The 21303-nt window shown below is 45.0% G+C and overlaps 1 protein-coding gene across 1 annotated transcript; it reads left to right on the forward strand.

The window, feature by feature from the left end:
• The first annotated feature begins 37 nt into the window (after positions 1-37).
• Positions 38-17658, forward strand: B3GNT4 (UDP-GlcNAc:betaGal beta-1,3-N-acetylglucosaminyltransferase 4). Its single transcript, XM_083151320.1, has 3 exons — positions 38-672; positions 13671-13742; positions 16109-17658. The coding sequence occupies exon 3, from the start codon at positions 16133-16135 to the stop codon at positions 17225-17227; it is 1095 nt and encodes a 364-aa protein (XP_083007446.1). The 5' UTR covers positions 38-672; positions 13671-13742; positions 16109-16132; the 3' UTR covers positions 17228-17658.
• Positions 17659-21303: the final 3645 nt, after the last annotated feature.

Below are 21303 nucleotides of genomic sequence, written 5' to 3' on the forward strand. Positions count from 1 at the left end.
CAGCTGGGTGCGTGGAGCCGGTTGCGGTCTCTCCCTCATAAGTCTCCCGGGTGACTGCCTGTCACACCCCCTCCGGACACAGCTCCTCAGCGGCACAGCACCCATACCCCAGTTTTTCCGGTCCGGCGTTCCGGAATTTGCTCCGGTGTCAGCTTTTCCCGATACCCCCTGTTAAATCCTTTACAGAAAACGCCCCAGTGTATGAACATGAGCACAGCACAGACCCGGTGCGAGCACTAAGCCTGCGGCTGCCCAGGGCCACACGAGCCGCTGCCAGCAGCAGAGGACGTACAGGGGCGGCTACAGCTCGCCATGAGCGTCCTCTCCCCCCTGAGGGTGTGCGCTCCGTGCCGCCCGCTATATAGGGAACTTCTGCACTCTCCCCCATCCACGTGCGGGCGCACAGTCCCTCACCCGGGCGGGCGTCACGGGGAATGATGGCAGCACGGAGCGCACCGGGGCTTCCCTCGTAGCCTGGCGAGTGCTGTTACTCGGACAACGGGCGCCGCCTGGGTCTCTGGCTGGCCAATGTGCGCGGAGGAGCAGCTGGCGGCGGCATTGGCTGCTCATTGTGAGAGAGGGATCAGCAGCAGCAGCAGCCAGGCGGCCTCGGGATGTGCCCGCTGCCGGTAACGGTGTCCTCCCGCTAGCTGCAGCTGCCACCCGGATAAGGTAACCCCTACTGCAGCTCCATTACCATTCACCACCCTGCCAGCCCCGGGCACACAGGCATAGGCTACAGGGAACGTTCTGGCATCCATGCCCCGCATCACCCGTAGGCAACATGCAGGTGCCAACTCGTGTGCAAGCTGCAGCACACCTATTACTATGGACACAGGACATATAGGCGTGCGGACAGCAAGGGGGTCACATTATTCTAGTGGAAAGTGGGGCTAAGTAAAATGGACCCGGAGAAGACCCCGGAACGCCGGACCGGACATCAAACTCGCATTCCGGAGCGTCCGGTCCGGGAGGTGTCTTGTCCGGGGGGTGGGGATTTCCCTGTGATATGGGGAAGGGGAGATTACAGCCTTCCCGTGTGGTCCGGAACGTTCCGGTTTTTGCTACATGTGGACCATACAGGGAGGCTTTATTCTCGCCCTCCTCCTCTCCCTGGAGACAGCTGTCACGTGAAGCCCCCCCAGACAGGACAAGCTCCGGAATGCAGAATTTTATGTGCGTTCCGGCATTCCGGGGTCTTGTTCTGGTTTTTACCCATACCCGTGGAAATGTGGTTGTGTATAAGGGACATTTTTTTTTCTGACTTAATTTGTTTGTGCCTAAAGTAAATGTTTGTATGTATATATAATGTAATGTGGGTACTTGTGAGTTATCCGGGCGTCCGATTTTAAAATCGGGTCGGATCGGGACATCGCATCGCATCGCATGCGACCATCGGATGCGATGCGATGCGATGACCCGATTTTTCCATAGGAATCAATGTTAAAATGGACTGAGTCCATTTTAACATGGAATTCAATGGGAAAAAGGGGTCCTTTTCATACCCCTACTATCCAAGTGGGCATGGAGTTGGATATAAACCTGTGGCGAGCGTAGCGAGCCACCGAGCCCGAAGCGTGGCGAGCGTACACGGAATACCGTCCCCTCGCGGGGCTCGCTTCGCTCGCCACGCTTCGGGCTCGGTGGCTCGCTACGCTCGCCACAGGTTTATATCCAACTCCATGCCCACTTGGATAGTAGGGGTATGAAAAGGACCCCTTTTTCCATAGGAATCATTTTAACATTGATTCCTATGGAAAAATCGGGTCATCGCATCCGATGGTCGGATGCGATGCGATGCGATGCGATATCGTATCGCATCGCATCGGATTGTATGCCTTAACTTAAGGCATACAATCAAAAAATCGGGAGCCCGGATAACTCACAAGTACCGTAATGTGCGTTCTTTCAGCTCTAGTTGGGAGTTTACTTTCTGCTGTTAAAACCTACTGTACAAGTAAATAAGTAATATCCATACAATCCTTGTTTGTGTCCTTTAATTCTTCTGCACCATTGAGGCCTCCCAAGAACTAGAGCACAATAGATGCATCTGCTGCAGGGAACACCTAAGCCAGGACCCCTGAAATGCCCCTTTTTTATTTAGTCTCCTCTGATGAATGAATAGGGCTCTATCCATTGAAGCGCTGTGAGCCTGCCGACTGGTTTTATTTGGCTTAAGTAGGGAGGATCCAATGATTGGGGTGAGCACACACAAGTTGAATTCTTTGCATGGGAATTCACCATATTCCTTCTGACATTGACATATGTGTGAATTTGTGACACCTATTCATAATGGAACAATACTGTGTGCACAGTGTTTTAGTCTTGCTGTATTAATGATTTCGTGCTAGCTGATATATTGCCTACTATTGTACTCTGTTCTATTTGTTAGAGGGGTATTCATCAGCTTGGAGAGAGATAAAATTGTGCGAGATAAAGGACCTACCAATCACAGCCTGAATAAATAAGGCATAAACTGATTGGTTGTTACTTTTATCTTGCTCTCAGAGCTTTGTTTAAATGCCCTTCTATGTAACCTATTAGGTTATATGTTGTTTCAGAAGAGGAGGCCAACTCTTTCTACAGGATGTCCTGCAGTTTGCCCATAAGCTACTTTATAATGTGTCAGATGGGACTTTCAAACTTCTGTCATTGAAAGTAACATGTGCTGTATGTAGACTGTTAAGCTCTGTGGTACTGAGATAAATGTACCCACACAACCTCCATCTCATTCCTACTTTATTAACAGATTTGTTTTATTGTTGTTTGGAAAGTTAATTAGGTTGCCTATGTTTGCTTTATAGTGTGCTATAATATTTGCGTTTTGCTTCACGCAACTATTTGATTACGATTCTATTTTTGGACAACTGATGTGTAATGAGATAAGTGTAATGAGATAAATGATACTATGTGGCATGTTTAGATTAGATACCAAGTGCAAAGAATAAACATCCAGTGATAATGGAAAAATATATTGTAATACAGTTCCTGTAATATGAACTGGAGCTGTTAAGACACCTGCACCACTCTGCATTGAAAGGCCCAAAAAACCATAATAAGAGCCAATAATATAGCATTTTATTTCATATTTACCAAATTAATATGGTTATTACAGATAAATTATTCAATTAGTTATGTGTCCATCTTTGGTCAGTATAGGTCATTTATTTGCAGCCTCTCGTGTCGCTATTGCCCGAGGATTATTATCCAGCATGTTGGATAAATCTCTGGTCTGGGCCAGTTTTCTCACCAGAGAGCACAGACTCGCTCAGCACAAGCACAGCGCTGGCACATTGCTGTGCTATCATCATTCAGCAAAATCTCCTGACCTTAAGTTCTTGAGTTTGCCAGGGAGAAGGTAGAAGGCAATGAGTACATCGATAGGGAATCCTTGACTGGGAAGAGTAAATTACCCCACTACCAAAACTTCTGTATATCTGTGATTAGGTGGTGGAATGTTCAATCATAATGTCCAATTTAGCATTTTCATACAAACTTCATATATATATATATATCTCACCTTCAACTGTATGGTTACAGTAGCAGCAGCACCCGGCTCCAAAAGAATCACTTAGGCAGGTTTAGCAACGTTTCGATTTTATTCAGTCAAATCGTCATCAGGCATAAAATACAATAGACATCACTCACCTTATATCCCAGCACCAGCGTGGACGTCAGGATTGCGTTTCCCGCGCTCATGCTGCCACGTCATCAGACGGCGTCGCACCAGCCCCCTGGCGCCATGGTAACCGGTGTACACACGCACCAACGGTCTCCATGGACACCCGCAGCCGGACAACAACGTCATGAAAAGACGGGAACAAGAGCACCAGTCACATACACTCCTGCGTAAATTAAAAACACAATGTACTGGTGGAGGGAGGCAAGGCACTGTATACACCATACACAATACATCAATACAATATAATACATGAAATATAGAAAAGCATATGCGCATAGAGTAGATATAACGTAAACAGACGTAGCGTAAATACATATGCAGAATACGGATAAACACTAAAGGAGTAGCAGCACTATTTATAGAAAAGCATGTAGACCTAAATGGTCATTGAGTCCAAATGGTACCATCGTCCGAAGTCGATGGATCCAGTGGGACTCACAACGGAGCAGCGCAAGAGATCGATTACCACCTCTTAACTTAGGGGGAACATGGTCTATAATAATATATTTTAAATTAGCCATACTGTGACCAGCCTGGGCAAAGTGTCTTGCCACAGGCTGGTCACTAGTACCGCTACTGAGGGCGGTCCGGATTGCCATACGATGTCCGGCCATCCTCTCCCGCAAGGTTCTGTCCGTCTTCCCCACATAGTGGAGGCCACACGGACAAGAGATTAAATAGACAATAAACCTTGTAGTGCATGTCACTTTAGATCTGATTTGATATCGTTTCCCAGAAAAAGGATGACAAAAGCTATCACTCACAGTTAAACTCCTACATGTAATGCAGTTTAAACATCTAAAACATCCATTACGTCTCCCCAAAAAGGTAATCCCAGGTGCCATATCCTTGCGTGGTGTGACATCCGTCCGAACCACCCAATCCCTAATATTTTTACCCCGCGTATAACAGGGCATGAGATCGACAGTAGACAGGTTGAGATCCTCATCAGAGGCGACAATAGGCCAATGTTTTTTAGCAATCCTACGTACTTGCTCACTACCCGTGCTATAGTGGTTCACCCAGGGTAGTTTAGATCTGGTAGATCCCCCAGATCTATCCTTGGGTTTCAGAAGTTCGCCCCTAGGGATGGACAATGCCCTAGACTTAGCCTTCAGGAGGAGCTGTAGATCATAGCCCCTAACCAGGAAATTTCCAATCATGATTTCAATCTGTTCTTCTGCCTGTTTCGCATCGCTACAGATGCGACAGGCACGAACAAACTGTGAAAAAGGAAGACCAAACTTCAAAGGCTGTGGATGGAAACTAGCACAATGAAGAATGGTGTTCCGGTCAGTTTCTTTTCTAAAAAGATTGGTCGCAATCCGACCCTGTGTGATACTAACTGACACATCAAGAAAATTGACCCTAGTTTCACTAGTACAAAAAGTAAATTTCAAAGGGGATGTTGACTGGTTGTGTCGACACATGAAATCCGTAAATTGTTTTTCAGTCCCCGTCCAAATTAAGAAGACATCTATGTATCTGGCATAGTAGAAAACCATGCCAGACACATAGGGATCATCAAAGAAGATCTGCTCCTCTGCCCCAAACATGTACGCATTCGCATACGATGGGGCCACATTCGACCCCATCGCACACCCTGATTTTTGGAGGTAGAACCTCCCATCATGTATGAAGTAGTTATGGGTCAGAAGCAGAAGTAACAGGTCACATACAAAATCAATGGGCGGGCCAACATATTTAGGGTTACTAGTAAGAAGCCTTCTCACCGCAAGAATCCCCTCAGTGTTGGGTATCACCGTATATAGACTGGACACGTCCACACTACACAATAGACTGCCCACAGGAATCTCACCTAATTGAAGCAGACCATTAATGAAGGTGGTAGTGTCCAGTACATATCTAGGGTGATCCATAATGCACGGTTGCATAACCGCATCCAGGTATACAGCGGAATTCTGAAAAAGAGAATCATTGGCCGCTATGATAGGCCGGCCAGGGGGTACAGTCGCGTGCTTATGTATTTTGGGGAGGGTATACATGATAGGTGTCACAGGCCATGCAGGAACTAAGGCCTCTCCCAAACTAGCACTGATGTCACCATCGGAGACTGCTTTTTTAACCAGATTTTTAAGCAAAGTACTGTAAGGCCCAGAGGGATCTTTGGGCAATAGTTGGTATACAGCCCCATCCGCCAATTGGCGTTCAATCTCAGATTTATATGGACCCAAATCCTGTATCACCACTGCCCCACCTTTGTCAGCGGGGCGAATGATGATACCCGGATTATCTGCCAACGATTTTAATGCACAATACTCAGCATGCGGGAGATTACCAACCCTAGGGGAAAATACATTGGATTTCAACATCACATCAACATCACGCTCCAACATTCTGGTAAAGGTTTTAATCGATGTATTGTTAGACAAAGGATCGAACTTAGACTTCGGCAGCAATTTACGTAATTGCACAGGAATCTCATTGTCCACAATATCATCATTGCAAGTAATAGGTTGCTTTTTAGCAAAATGTTCACGTAAACGTAATTGTCTATTAAGACGAAATTTCTCAACCTGCCAATCAAAGTCACGAAAACTGTTGGTAGGTACAAAGGATAGGCCACGACTGAGTACCTTAGTTTCATCGGGGGTGAGAGAATATGATGACAGGTTGAACACTATCGGGGCCTCCTGTTCAAGGGCGGCCTTCCGCGCCTTCTTCGCTCGCCACTTCCTACCACCCCTCCTTGTTCTGTGTCGTTTCCTCTTAATAACTGGGTGCGGGTTCGCACCCCTAAAGGGTTGGGAGGAGGAGGAGGGTCCGCTTTGTTGATCATAGCCATAATCAGAGTCGCTGGTGGTATATTGATCGCCAGGTCCAGCATAACGTCTATTACTCTGGCGATTATCGCGTCTCCTTCTCTGGCCCCGCCCCCGTACATCAGAATTGGTCCATAAATATACAGTATTCCGTTCATAATCAGCCACTACTTTATCCAGCTTCTGGCGTTTGTACAATAGCAGGTCTCTTTTATATGTTGCTAATTGCGTCTTAAGTCTCTCACACCAGTCAGTGCTGGAATCCGCCTCAAGGGTCTGCTTGTTAATTAGCTCAAATGCAGCCAATTTTTCACGTGCATTTTTTAGCTCACGACCCGCCTCCTCAATCACGAGGAGCATTAAATCATAGCTGCATTTGTTCAGCACCCAAATCCAGCGCTTACAAAAAGTCAGGTTATGACGGCCAATCGTAGGGCAATTTTTGACCCTAAAACCACGGGGTATGCGCTTTTCTTTGTAATAATCTGTAAGCGTAACCCCATGGTAAAAGAAGTCCAATTCTTTTTGTTTTAGTTTCAACCAGTCACGGTAGATCAGATCAGGTGACTTAGTGATGGCATTATCGAAGATCTCTTTAAACAGTATATCGTCTGCCTCCGATTCTGAGAATGTCACGGCTACTCCCTGAGTGAGTTTAGCCAGGTTGATGCATTCCAACGGTGTATCCACACCAAGACCCCCCTCAGCCATAGTACATGCAGTAGGACAGAACGTCCAAACAGGAACACTGATGTAGCGGCAACACAGGATACTTCACATCAAATTCAGGGTGCCATAGGCCAGGTACAATCCCTCTCCTGCTACGGGAAAGACCAATACACAGTCCAGATGGCCAAGCACTCCCCAATAATCAACGGTTACTGCGACCGGTGCCCGCTGAATCCCCATGCAGGGGGATGAATATATCACCTTCAACTGTATGGTTACAGTAGCAGCAGCACCCGGCTCCAAAAGAATCACTTAGGCAGGTCTAGCAACGTTTCGATTTTATTCAGTCAAATCGTCATCAGGCATAAAATACAATAGACATCACTCACCTTATATCCCAGCACCAGCGTGGACGTCAGGATTGCGTTTCCCGCGCTCATGCTGCCACGTCATCAGACGGCGTCGCACCAGCCCCCTGGCGCCATGGTAACCGGTGTACACACGCACCAACGGTCTCCATGGACACCCGCAGCCGGTCAACAACGTCATGAAAAGACGGGAACAAGAGCACCAGTCACATACACTCCTGCGTAAATTAAAAACACAATGTACTGGTGGAGGGAGGCAAGGCACTGTATACACCATACACAATACATCAATACAATATAATACATGAAATATAGAAAAGCATATGCGCATAGAGTAGATATAACGTAAACAGACGTAGCGTAAATACATATGCAGAATACGGATAAACACTAAAGGAGTAGCAGCACTATTTATAGAAAAGCATGTAGACCTAAATGGTCATTGAGTCCAAATGGTACCATCGTCCGAAGTCGATGGATCCAGTGGGACTCACAACGGAGCAGCGCAAGAGATCGATTACCACCTCTTAACTTAGGGGGAACATGGTCTATAATAATATATTTTAAATTAGCCATACTGTGACCAGCCTGGGCAAAGTGTCTTGCCACAGGCTGGTCACTAGTACCGCTACTGAGGGCGGTCCGGATTGCCATACGATGTCCGGCCATCCTCTCCCGCAAGGTTCTGTCCGTCTTCCCCACATAGTGGAGGCCACACGGACAAGAAATTAAATAGACAATAAACCTTGTAGTGCATGTCACTTTAGATCTGATTTGATATCGTTTCCCAGAAAAAGGATGACAAAAGCTATCACTCACAGTTAAACTCCTACATGTAATGCAGTTTAAACATCTAAAACATCCATTACGTCTCCCCAAAAAGGTAATCCCAGGTGCTAAAAAACATTGGCCTATTGTCGCCTCTGATGAGGATCTCAACCTGTCTACTGTCGATCTCATGCCCTGTTATACACGGGGTAAAAATATTAGGGATTGGGTGGTTCGGACGGATGTCACACCACGCAAGGATATGGCACCTGGGATTACCTTATTAATGAAGGCTAGAGAATTGATTCTCTAGCCTATTATAGTTAACAGCAGGCTAAGCCTTATTTCAAGCCTATTAATGAAGGCTAGAGAATTGAGGGGATTATGGAGCGTGCTGTATGCACGAAAATCCTCTGCCCCCATTGGCTGAAAAGCCAGTCTATCATACACACTAGCTTTTGAACTGGCTCCGTTAGTACAAGGAGTCGAGGGGGGCGTATACGCACCTTACCATTGGCTGGAATATATGCCAGTCATAGAAATAAGCCGGCTGATTGGGTGTCTCCGGTCTTTTAGGCTGACAGCGAGCGCACCTAGACCACGCCCTCTGACGAAGTGTTACCCCGAAACGCGTAGGGGCGTGGCTACAGTGACGCTCGCTGCTGTTATCATCCAGGCTGCTTCTGAACCGTCTGTTCCCGGAAGGACCCGGCGCGCTGTTACCTCCTGAGGGAAGCAGCGTGGGCTGTTTGGTCCCTGAAGGTGCCCCGGATCGGTGTCAGCTGTCCAAGCCTGGTAACTCTGTTTATAAAATCTTGTGGTATCCAGCCCACTGCAGATGTAACTATTGGTACGAGCAGTACACTTTTGCTTGTATTGTTTTTAAACTGTTTTCATTAAAACGGTATTTTATGCACTATGGAGCGCCCCTCTCCTCTTCTATTTGATACAGATGTCCACTACTTCTGAGAATCCCAGGAGTCAATTTGTTGAGGGTGCAGCAGTCCGGATTGTTGGGACTTAGTGAACTTTGGTGACCCCAGTAAGGGTCCTTTTGCTGGACTGAGACCTAGAGCGCATATATCCTTCATCTTTTTGTGTATATATATATATATATATCTATCCACAGTAACCCAACTGCGCTCTACAAGAGTGAGGCAGCACCTCTGAGGGGCCCCCTGTTAGACAGGACCCCAAAGGTTTAGAGATAGAAAGGAGGGAGTTTCAGAGTGCGCCTATACGTTTACACATATGACAAGTCTGTTATACAAACAATGCAATGGTACAGAAAGTATTCATAATAATATAAAAGTATTTATTCAGGAATCTTCCAAATGATGATAAAGGCCCAACGCGTTTCGTCAACAACTTGACTTCATCAGGGGCATTGGAAGCAGAGCAATTTCACACTAGAAATATTCCTTCTTAAACAATTGTTTTGAAAGACAGCAGATGTTTTCTTACAAGAAATATATGTACTGGAAATAACTTATGCAGATAATCACTGGAGATCAGTAGGGACAATTGAAGTTAGTATGGTAGTAGTCCAATATTCTCCAGGGGTAATTGGCCAATATTTAGGGGGAAGATTTAATAGCCCCAAACCTCAGCATCAAAAAAAGATCAATTACATATGTGTAGAACCGGATGTGAACTCCTGGATTCAACATTTGGGTGCGCTCTCCCATTTTCCACCCCGTTATAATCGCTGGTCGCAGGAGCTTGCTCCTGTAACCAGCTGGTTCCCTCTGGGGCTCCCCCGGCAGAGGTTCTCTTTCATCAGCGACCATCTCAGGTCGCTGATGAAAAGGAGACACTGAGCAATATATCTCCCCTGTGTGTACGCACCTTTACTCCTATGATTACTTTATTTTAAACTTTTATTTTTATACTAACACACTGATAACTCAATGGCATGTATTCAATGCCGCAGCGAGCGGCCGGCGAGGGGGTTAAACAGCGAGGATTGCTGAAAACCAGCGATCCTCGCTGTTTAACCCCCGCGCCAGCCGCTCGCACTATGCAACGCTCTGGGGAAATCCTCGCCGTCACAGGACGGCGAGAATTCCCCAAAATAGCGAGACCCGCGGCTAGTGCAGAAAACTTGCAGTTTTTAGCCGCGGGTCTCGCTGCTTCTGGAGCCGCATCCGCCTATTCCCCCTCGCTCAAAAAACGGAGCGAGGGGGAATTGGCGGATGCTGAGGCTGTGTTGAATGCTGTCAGGGTGAGTGGTGACAGCGAGCAGGAAGCCCTGCTCGCTGTCACCACTCGCAAACAGCATTGAAGACATACCACTGACTTCTCTTATCTTTTAACACTAAAGGTCCATACACACTAGAAGATTATCTTTCCAAACTAGCTGGTTGAAATGAAAATCTTGAATTTTTTGGGAAGAAAATGACAATTGACCATTTACACGAACAACAGACCAAGTGCTTAAATCAGTTTATGCAGATGACTGCTTTTGAAAATTTTCCAGTTTTTGGGAGAAAAAAGTTGATTGTAATTTGATCCCAGAAATGCCAGATTTTCATTCCAACCAGCCAGATTGGAAAGATAATCTTCTAGTGTGTATGAGCCTCAACACTCTGACACTTCATTTATCTTTTTATTTGTGTTGTGCCCTGGGGTGGTTTGGGGGTTCCCTGCACCCCACCTACGCTAAATACTTTAGGGTGATGTCCTCTGCTAAAGGTCTGCAGGGTTGTCATGGATGCAGACTGGGTGATGGTTACTAGGCGGCACAATGAAACCCTCTAAATGTACTGAAAGAGAAATGGAATTGATTACTTTCACTTGCAGCCCTCTTTCAGAAGGGTGCATAGGAATGAATTGAAGAAAAAAAAAAACAGTTGACTTAGGCAGAAGTGAGAAAATGGAGAAGACAGATGGGAGGATGAAATGACATGTGCAAGAGTTGGACTTCTGTTATTGGCAATGTTGCACTGTGCAATGATCTATGTGAAAAAAATAATTTGAAGGGAGTGTAAATAGAATATTTCGGTACTTATGTACTAACTGGGCTGCCGATTTTGAAATCGGGTCCATCGCATCGCATCCGACGCGATGCGATGGACCCGATTTTTCCATAGGATTCAATGTTAAAATGGACTGAGTCCATTTTAACATGGAATTCAATGGGAAAAGGGGTCCTTTTCATACCCCTACTATCCAAATGGGCATAGAGTTGGATATAAACCTGTGGTGAGCGGACACAGAATACCGTCCCCTCGCGGGGCTTGCTTCGCTCGCCACGCTTCGGGCTCGGTGGCTCGCTACGCTCGCCACAGGTTTATATCCTACTCCATGCCCACTTGGATAGTAGGGGTATGAAAAGGACCCTTTTTACCATTGAATTCCATGTTAAAATGGACTCAGTCCATTTTAACATTGAATCCTATGGAAAAATCGGGTCATCTCATCGCATCGCATCTGATTGTATGCCTTAAGTTAAGGCAAACAATCAAAAAATCGGCAGCCCAGATAATACATAAGTACCGAATATGAAAATACAAGAATGAACCAAAAGGAAAATGTAAGTAAAATAGGATAATGAAATCATTATATACAAATGGGGAGATAAGAAGACCGTGTATAGGTAAAAAGGGGTCACTACAAAAATAAACCTATATTAAATTAAGAAAATTTATTTAACATTTGATGTAAATTGGTGTGTGTCTGTCCACACAATACATAGATTAGATAAATATAAAACTGATAATACCAAAAATAATCTATCATTTAAAATATTCTATAAATACTGCAGTGCTTCCCCATATAGATAACTTATGCCCTTACATCTCACACTGTACTAAATTAATATGAATATTGTGCAAACTTTAACAATAGATATATATATATATATTATAATATAATTAGTGTCCGTTTGTGTATCTCCAAAACACTGCCAACTGTTGGCAGCGAGTGACACTACATCTCTTTCTCTCACACATATACAGAGGCAGTCAAAAGGTAGCAGACTAGCTTCCGAAGCATTTGCTTACTAGTGATAAATAAACTGACTGAATTTTTAAATGTAATACGTAGGCTAATATATATGTATCTGCTCTGTATTTGGTTATGAAAATTGCTGACCAATAAATCGCTGTGTGATTTTAACCCGGCCCAGCCATTTCTTTTTCTGGTGGAGGAGGGTGAACCACTTTCCATGGTAGGAGACTGTGGAAAGTGGTGCACTCCTCCTGTTAAACTGGGTGAGGGACGGCAGGGCCTGCGATGTACTAGAGCTTGCATCAATGCTTATTGCCCGCCCATACAAACTAGGGGATTTTTGAAGCTCAAAACACCAAAAGTGAGCTACTTTGAGCTCAAACTCGCTAAGTGTGTATTGGCGTACCACATGGGTCTTCAAACTGTAGCCCTCCAAATGTTGTGAAACTACAAATCCCAGCATGCCTTGCCACCGTTTTGCTATAAGGGAGTGTTAAAACTGTGGCAAGGCATGCTGGGATTTGTAGTTTCACAACATCTGGAGGGCCACAGTTTGAAGACCCATGGCGTACCATTTCGGACAATGGGGCCTATTATACCCTGCCTTTTAATATGTAACTTTCCTGTACGGGTAACTACTGCTGGATGTACTCTGTCATTTCTAAGGACAATTGTTACCCATGATGCAGTACTCTAATATTTATACGTGATGATTTTGCAGAGTTTTCATGTGTCCAAAAAAAAAGGTTACTGTCCCCTAAGTTCAGTGCCCCACCGCCAAACTTACCGGTAGTTTGTTGGCGAGATTTCGACTAGGTGATTTTGCTTTGCTCAGAACCATACTATCTTGACTATATTTACTTGAGATTTTTACTACAGTATTCTAGAACACTAGACTGTATACAATATAGTCAAATTTGGCTTGCCTGCACAGTCTATTTTTCTTGTGATGCCGATCCCACAGGGGCGCACGTCGTCATGGCAAGCGCTGTGGGATTTTGACCATATTGCCAAAATCTGATGCATAAATTGTAGAGTGTTATTGCACCTTTATTTCTTTATTGCTTGTGCTTAAGAGGATGTCCTGGTCCACAGATGACTTTCTCAGGGTTGTGTTCACACCCTGTCTAACCTCATTATGTAGGACTGGTGCCAAGGGAACAAACATTTATAAATCCTTCTCAAAACAGTATCAGAAACACACTCTGCTTGTCATTATTGTGTATTCTCTTTTGATCTGTAACACAGTATTGTACAAATCTGTATTCTAACAGTAAAACCTTTAAAAGCAAAAAATATATAGATGTATTTTCCAGGTGGTACTTGTTTGTTTGGTATTACAATGTAGCAGATAAGACCAGCATCCTGTTTAATCAAACCACAATGAATGGAGCATAATATTCACTAATATTTGCATTCAACATTAATTTTTTTATCTTTGTAATGCAGAAAAGGACACGCCCGATGCTCAGCAAGAGAAGAGGAGACCGAAGCAATGAGTAACAGCCAGTAGGACCTGAGGTATTGTACACTAGTAGTAGCTAATGGGCAACCTTTGATTATAGTTATCCTATCATTTGCATTTTGTAAACCTTAATCAAGTGCACCCCCACGCCACTGCCACTATCAACACCAACCCGAAGCGTGGCGAGTGCAGCGGTACGCGTCCTCCGACCTTTTCATACCCCCACTATCCACGTCGGTGTGGAGTCGATTTTATATAGTGTGGCGAGCGCAGCGAGGGGCCGCGCATTACTTCACATGTATTCCACGTCCCCTCGCGGGGCTCGCCACGCTTGGGGCTCGCCACGCTTGGGGCTCAGTGGCTCGCTGCGCTCGCCACACTATATAAAGTCAACACCACGCCAACGTGGATAGTGGGAGAATGAAAAGGTCGGAGGACACGTACCGCCGCCCCTCGCGGGCTCGCTGCGTTCGCCACGGTTCGGGTTGGCGTTGATAGCACGGGTGGCGTGGGGGTGCTTTTAGCATTGTAAGCACCTATTACGGTGCTTATACAATTATTTATCTTATAGGGGGCACATTTAACATTGAAAAAACCCATTAGGGTGCTTATACAATTTAAAATCTTATACCATTGTATATGCCATACAATTCGATGGTATTCAATTTGAACTTGTATAACATCTGCTATGCCTTATGGTATGCAATGCGATGGGCGCCGTGATAATACACAAGTACCCCGTAGATAACTAAATGTGAGTATGCACACAATGGGAAAGATCCTATTACACACGAAGGGTGCGAGTTGCCATTCAGGTGCCATTTTAACGCTGAAAACGGCACCCGAATTAACCCTAACATGCACCCTTCGCAGGGCCGAATTCGCTGAAAATTGCTTGCACCCCTATGGAGGTACGAGCACTTTTCAGCGAATTTGCCCTGCAGTAAAGTGCACCCGGCGTCACGATGATTCGCAACTCGGGAATCATCTGCACCCTTCAGGTGTATTCGGATCGACCCCTGTGTGTGCTGCGGCGTTTTCCCTCCTGTTCTCCCTCTCGTCTGCTGTCTCCCTGCAGCTTCCCCTGCTACTGCTGGGGTGGGAGGCCATCCGTGTTTGCCATCCACTGTTTACCACCGGATTGACCTTCCCCTGCCTCCTGTCACTCATTGGGGGCAGCTATGGCAGGATGCGGGGGCGGTTGAGGGCTCTCAGTAAGTACTATTTCACACGCTCCGGATAACGCAGAGAGACTCTGTACGGCCAAAAGCCATGCTGTACACCGAGGTTTACAATGGATGGGAAGGCCACGGCCTGGCAGCCGTCATTTAAGGTGGTGACATCCAGCTGCAACCCGGCGGCCAGGCCGTGACCATCCCATGTAAAAGGACACAATGCTGTCCATTGTTAACTTCTGTATATGCCACGGAGTTTCGCCACCTGGCATCAGCCAGAGTGTGTGAAATAGCCCTAACTCATGCCGCAGGTGCTCCGGCCATGTTTTTTTTCACATGCCGCTGCGTTGGTGTGTCAACAAGCATCCAGCCGCAGATATGGTGGCGGTGCAGAGCCCAGCAAATCCCAGCTCTGCTTTATTTGTAATGGCTGCACCTGTATGGCCTGCGCATCCTGCAGCTACACTGGGTCTGCAGGGCAGGCAGCCATGATTGGGAGGAGGGGGTGGAGCTTCAGTTGAGTCTTGGAGATAAATGCTCCAGTACAAGCAGGCTGACACTAGTTTGCCTGCAGCACAGGGACACTTCATCTTATATAGGAAGAGCACAACCTGTGATTTGAGTTGACAGGGCACCACGAATGGTGTAATGGTAAGCATTACTGTCTCACAGCACTGACATCATGGGTTTGATGCCTTCACTGTGTGGAGTTAACACGCTATACCCATAGAACTCCAGTGACCCCTGTGGATTCAAAGAAACAGATTTACCGGTCTCTTTACACATTTTCCTGTAATGGCTAAGAAGTACCAACAAATCTTCCCAGGCCATTATAGAATATTTGTGGAGAATAAGCAATAATTTGCTTTATTCTATGAAATAGCTAGCTTTTAACCCTTTGAGTGCCAGGTGAATTTGTCAAAATAGGTGTGTGAATTGCCAAGCAAACCTTTGTATTCATCATAATAACCGGTAATATTTACCTTTTTTTTACACAACAATTTTTATTTGAATTTATATAAACAAATGTGAGTGACACTGGCATTTTTAGCATTTCACAGGTGTTGGCACTCAAAGGGTTAATCGTATACCTTGTGGGCTTCCAATAAAGCCCATTTTGCAGTGAATGCATTTTTCTTAGGTCCATACATGCTGTGTGCATTAGATATAGCGTGTGTGTTTGTATGTCTTGTTTTCCGCAACTTTTTTTTTTTTGGTTTTCATTTTTTCCTTTTTATCCTTTGCAGAAAAGTGTATATCTCTGCACAGAGATGATTCTGCGAATGCGAAGCCTTGTGCTGTACACATTGTCTCTGTCCGTGTTTGTGCTTTTTATGTACTTTCACAAAACAAGTAAGTCTACTATAGACACTGTTCCCACGGGCAGAGCAAAAACAGAAAGACAAGAATTTCACTTCTGGGCTCCATTGAAAAGGACCATCCGATGTTCTCCAAACACATCCACACTGGACACTTTCTCAACCTTTCCTGAACCTCATCGTTTATTCTTGATGTACAAACACTGCAGGAACTTTTCAACTCTACTCAAGCCCAAAGACTGCGAGAAAGACACCTTTTTGTTGTTGGCCATAAAGTCTCTCCCTATACATATAGACAGGCGTATTGCCATAAGGAATACCTGGGGAAGAAAGCAGAAGTTTCAGGGCAAAAAGATCAGGCTGGTGTTCCTACTTGGAAGAACAGAAGCCAGCATACCAGCTCAGTCACTTGATCAGCTACTATTTTATGAACATAAGGAGTTTAATGACATTGTCCAATGGGATTTTGTTGACAATTTTTTTAACCTCACACTTAAGGAGCTCCATTTCCTGAGATGGGTCACAAAGGGATGTTCACACACCAGCTTTATTCTGAAGGGTGATGATGATGTCTTCATTAATACCTACAATATTATGGAATTTCTAGATGAAATGGATCCCGAACATGACCTGTTTGTTGGTGATGTAATCAGCAAAGCCATTCCCATCAGGAACACAAAAGTAAAATACTTCATTCCACATGAAATGTACAATGAGAGCCACTATCCTTTATATGCTGGAGGAGGTGGCTATGTGATGTCCAGAAGGACTATCCACCGTCTGCATAGCACAGCTGAAGCCACCGACTTGTTCCCTATTGATGATGTGTTTGTAGGAATGTGCCTTGAAAAGATGAATGTGATTCCCCAGCTTCATGTGGGTTTCAAAACATTTGGTATCCGTAAACCAGTTAACCCATTTGATCCATGTTTGTATAAAGGGCTGATGGTGGTGCACAAATTAACCCCTACAGAGATGTGGATCATGTGGACTTTAGTGAATGATAATGAGATGCACTGTGCACAGTCAGAGACCTTTGCAAAATAAAGAACCATTTGTACACTAAATACTTCATGGTTTACAAACTGTATAGTTTGTAGTCTGTTCTACCAAAAGTGCATATTTCTCGAGCAACGATGGTCAGCTTTTAAAAAAGAATTGTAGGACATGTAGTTCAGAAGAGAGGGTGTCCGTGATGGTCCATCCCTAATTAGAGTGCTTTTCATAAACTTTTAGATCTATGGTCCAATCAGAATGGTAGCGTGCAGGTTTTATTGGCTACTCCTGTTTTGAGCTGGTGATGTTCAATATTGCCCAAGATTATTTATCTAAATGCAAAAGGCAAGTTTAAAGGTTAAGTATTAACTGCTTCTAGTTACATTCCATGCCTTTTTAAATCACTGACCATTCAATTGGCTGCAAAGTATCTGTCTTCTCATATGTCCATTACTTGAATGAATAAAGTCATCCGAAAATTCTGCGTTTGTGAAACCTATTTTTTTTTTAAATTAATGTTGCAATAAAATTTAATAGCACCACATCCACTGCACTCGCTAATTCAGCCATATAAATCTGCACACATTCTTTTTGATACCCCTATGGGGGAAAATCCATTGGTTTGCATGCCAGCGGCCATTAGATGTTTCCTAACTGAACATCTCAAGTATTGCTATGTTCGGATGCACACAGCTGTTGGAGCGGACATTACTATAATGTTCAGTCATTTTGATGGGCTGGTAATTGGTTTCATATAAACATTTTGTGGAAAAGGTGCATAGTAACATAAAATGGGTACCAGGATCGCTTCCTGCTATTAACCCCTTCACTGGTGTGTTTTGGTTTTTTTGGGAGCGCTCTCCACAGGGCAGGGTTATTTTTGAGAGCGATCCCTAAAAAAAAACCATTACCACTGAGTGTCCCGGCAACCCTGCTGTGTGGTGTGACAAGGTCACGTTGCACACAGCCGGGGGGGTGGGGGCAGGAGGCGGGGCCAGGCAGTTCCGCACTCAGCTCAGCAGCACAGACAGCGGCAGTCCCGATAATTTTCTGGGTTTGCCAGTCTGGGCATTGGAGCATAGCCCGGAAAATTCTCAGTACAGTTAGGGAAGGGGTTAAAGTACTGTATGTCGGTGGTCCTCAACCACGGTCTGCAAGACACACCAACCATCCAGGTTTTATGGCTATCACTGCTTATGCACCAATGGTATAATTAAGCTGACTGAGGTACTAATTAAGTCACCTGTGCCTGAGCCTGGAGAGCCATAAAACCTGGACTGCTGTTGAGGACCCCTGCCTCATGTCAAAACTAATTTATTATAAAATTAAAGCTATTGCTGGTATTAGCACGGCGCCCAATTAGCATACGTACGCTAGCGTAGTGAAATCGCATCGCATGGCCTGTATTTGTGCCGTGCGATGCAATCTCACTTGTTAATATGGTACTTGTATATTATCATGGTGCCCGTTACGCAGTTAGAATCAGCATACAGCGTAGTCAGTCAAAATCCCGACATATAGAATGTACAGGTGAAACAGTGTACATGACTTTCCGTCGACAGGTGCGAGGTCAACATGGGGTTTTTTTTTTTACCCGAATGTCGACATGGACACAGTTGTTACTGTCTCAGATGTATGATATGGCAGGTGTGAATATGTTCCTAAAACACCCCCACTATCCACGCCAGCCCGAAGCGTGGCGAGCAGACGCGTTACACGACTTCACGACCTTTTCATACCCCCCACTATCCACATTGGCGTGGAGTTTATTTTATATAGCTGAGCCCAAAGGATGGCGAGCGGACGTGGATTACGTTAATGTATGTCACATCCCCTCGAGAGGCACACTGCGCTAGCCCACACTTTATAAAATCAACTCCACGCCGATGTGGATGGAGGGGGTATGAAAAGGTCGGTGGCTGCGCTCACCATGCTTCGGGGTGACGTGGATAGCGGGGGTGAGCTAAATCCCATTGCATCACATACACATGTACACTGGGGGGGGGGGGGGTGTTGTGCTAAATCACAACGCACAAAAAATCTCATGCGATCGCATTAGATTTTGCGGGGATGCGGTCAGGGTGCAGTGAATAATTTAACTAGTGGGATCACATTGTATTCACGGCACGGAAACGTGCCATGCAATGCGTGTGATGCGATGCTATGCGATCGGCGGTCAGGGTGCAGTGAATAAATTAAGTAGCGAGATCGCATCGCAGTCATCGCACGGCATGAAAACGTGCCATGCGATGCGAATTCACTACGCAGAATAGCCCACTAAGCAAATAGTGTAGTGGGTGACATGCTTATACACAAGTACCAAGATTTCTGATAGAATTGAACTTTGCATTAATAGGTTGTAAAGTATTGACAGTGTGCAAAGTGCAATGGCAGCTGTGACTCCCGGGTTCTATTGACAAACTGTACCTGGAGGTAACAGTCTGAAATATCCCAGAACAAACTTCATATCAGTAGGTGAGAAAAGCTACACAGAATACATTACATATTAGAATGCACCTGTTCTCAGTGTACATTGTACAGCAGGCATTCCCAACCATGGTCCTCACGTGCAGGTTTCAGTGATATATAGGCTTCAGCACAGATGTTTAAATCAAAAGAGGGGTAAATGTATGAAGCAGTGATAAAGTGCCTGCTACTTTATCACCAGCCAATCAGCTCCTGATTGTTAAATTACAGGCTGGAGTTAAGGTGCGTACACACGGGGGTGATTTTGTCCAAAATCGCTGGAAATATGGTCGCTCAGCGACCATATTGCCCGCAATGGGAGTGTGCACCGGCGATATATCGCCGGGTGCGCGCTCCCGTTTTTGCCCCTGTGGTGATCGCTGGTCGCAGGAACATGCTCCTGCGACCAGCTGATTACCACTGCCGGGCTCCCCCCGGCAGTTTCTTTTTCATCAGCGACCATCTCTGTTCGCTGATGTAAAGTAGAAACTGAGCCATATATTGCTGAGCAATATATCTCCCCCGTGTGTACACAGCATTAAAAAGGAACAGTTAGTAGCTGATTGGGTGTTGATAAAGTACCAGGCACTGCTTCATACATCTACCTCACAATTACTAATTAAGTCACCTGTGCTCAAGCCTGGATGTCCCTAAACCTGCACTGTTGGTTTACCTTCAGGACAGAGGTTGGGAATGCCTGCTGTACTGTCTGTAAATATTTGTATACTTGAAAGCAACAAGTGAGAATACACAAACATTAAGTCATCTGATATTGGTTAGGCTTTTGTTTAGAAGTTGCTGTACGACTCGAGAGTTTGTACACAAGAAGGGAACATATGCTAATTCCAGAGTAGGTTTATCGAGTTTGCATTAGGGATGTGTAAAGATTATGAAGTACAAATATTAGTAAGCGTTCATCATAGCACATAGGGGGTTATTCTGATTCACTCAGAAAGGCACAATCACTCTCTAATGGACAAAACCATATGTGCTGCAGGTGGGGCTGTAACGTGCAGAGTGTTCCATTTGGGTGGGGGGGGGGTGTACTTCAAACTGATATCTATATTGCAGTGTAAAAATAAAGCAGCCAGTATTTACCCTGCGGCCTGCACAGAAACCATAAAACACACAAATCTAACTCTCTCTGCACATGTTACATCTGCCCCACTTGTAACTTTCCGATTGAATCGGAATAACCCCCATACTGCTGAAGACTACACGTACTTCCCCTATGAAACAGACTGGTCATGAAGAAGAGATGACCTATATACACAGAGCAACTTTTATTTTGCCATACACTGCTGGTAACAAAGAACAGACTACACTAAGTTGCCTATTGTTTTTTAAATAATTGCAGAAGTCTCTGTTCCATATTTGAAAATATGTGGTGACAAGGTTGGTGGTTTTTTTTTTTTTTGCTGTTTTTTTTTTTTTATAAATAGATAATAGTTCCCCCCCCCCCCCCCCCCCCCCCCCCCCCAATACTTTGCTAACTGCGGTGTTCTGTTTGTGTTTCATTTCTAGAGTTTCCATGAATTTGTGATGGTTATATATCCATACATCTTACATTGTATGCTGTAGGCAAGATGTTAAACATTACTTACTCCCAAATAGGGCTAAAGTGTGGTGTTTGTTTGACTTGTAAATGAAAATGAGTGATT

Source organism: Crinia signifera, chromosome 1 (genome assembly GCF_055691185.1).
Source record: "Crinia signifera chromosome 1, ASM5569118v1, whole genome shotgun sequence".
Lineage (NCBI taxonomy): Eukaryota > Metazoa > Chordata > Amphibia > Anura > Myobatrachidae > Crinia > Crinia signifera.

Coding starts and splice junctions, on each gene's coding strand:
- B3GNT4 (XM_083151320.1), top strand. CDS start 16,133: ATGATTCTGCGAATGCGAAGCCTTGTGCTGTACACATTGTCTCTGTCC.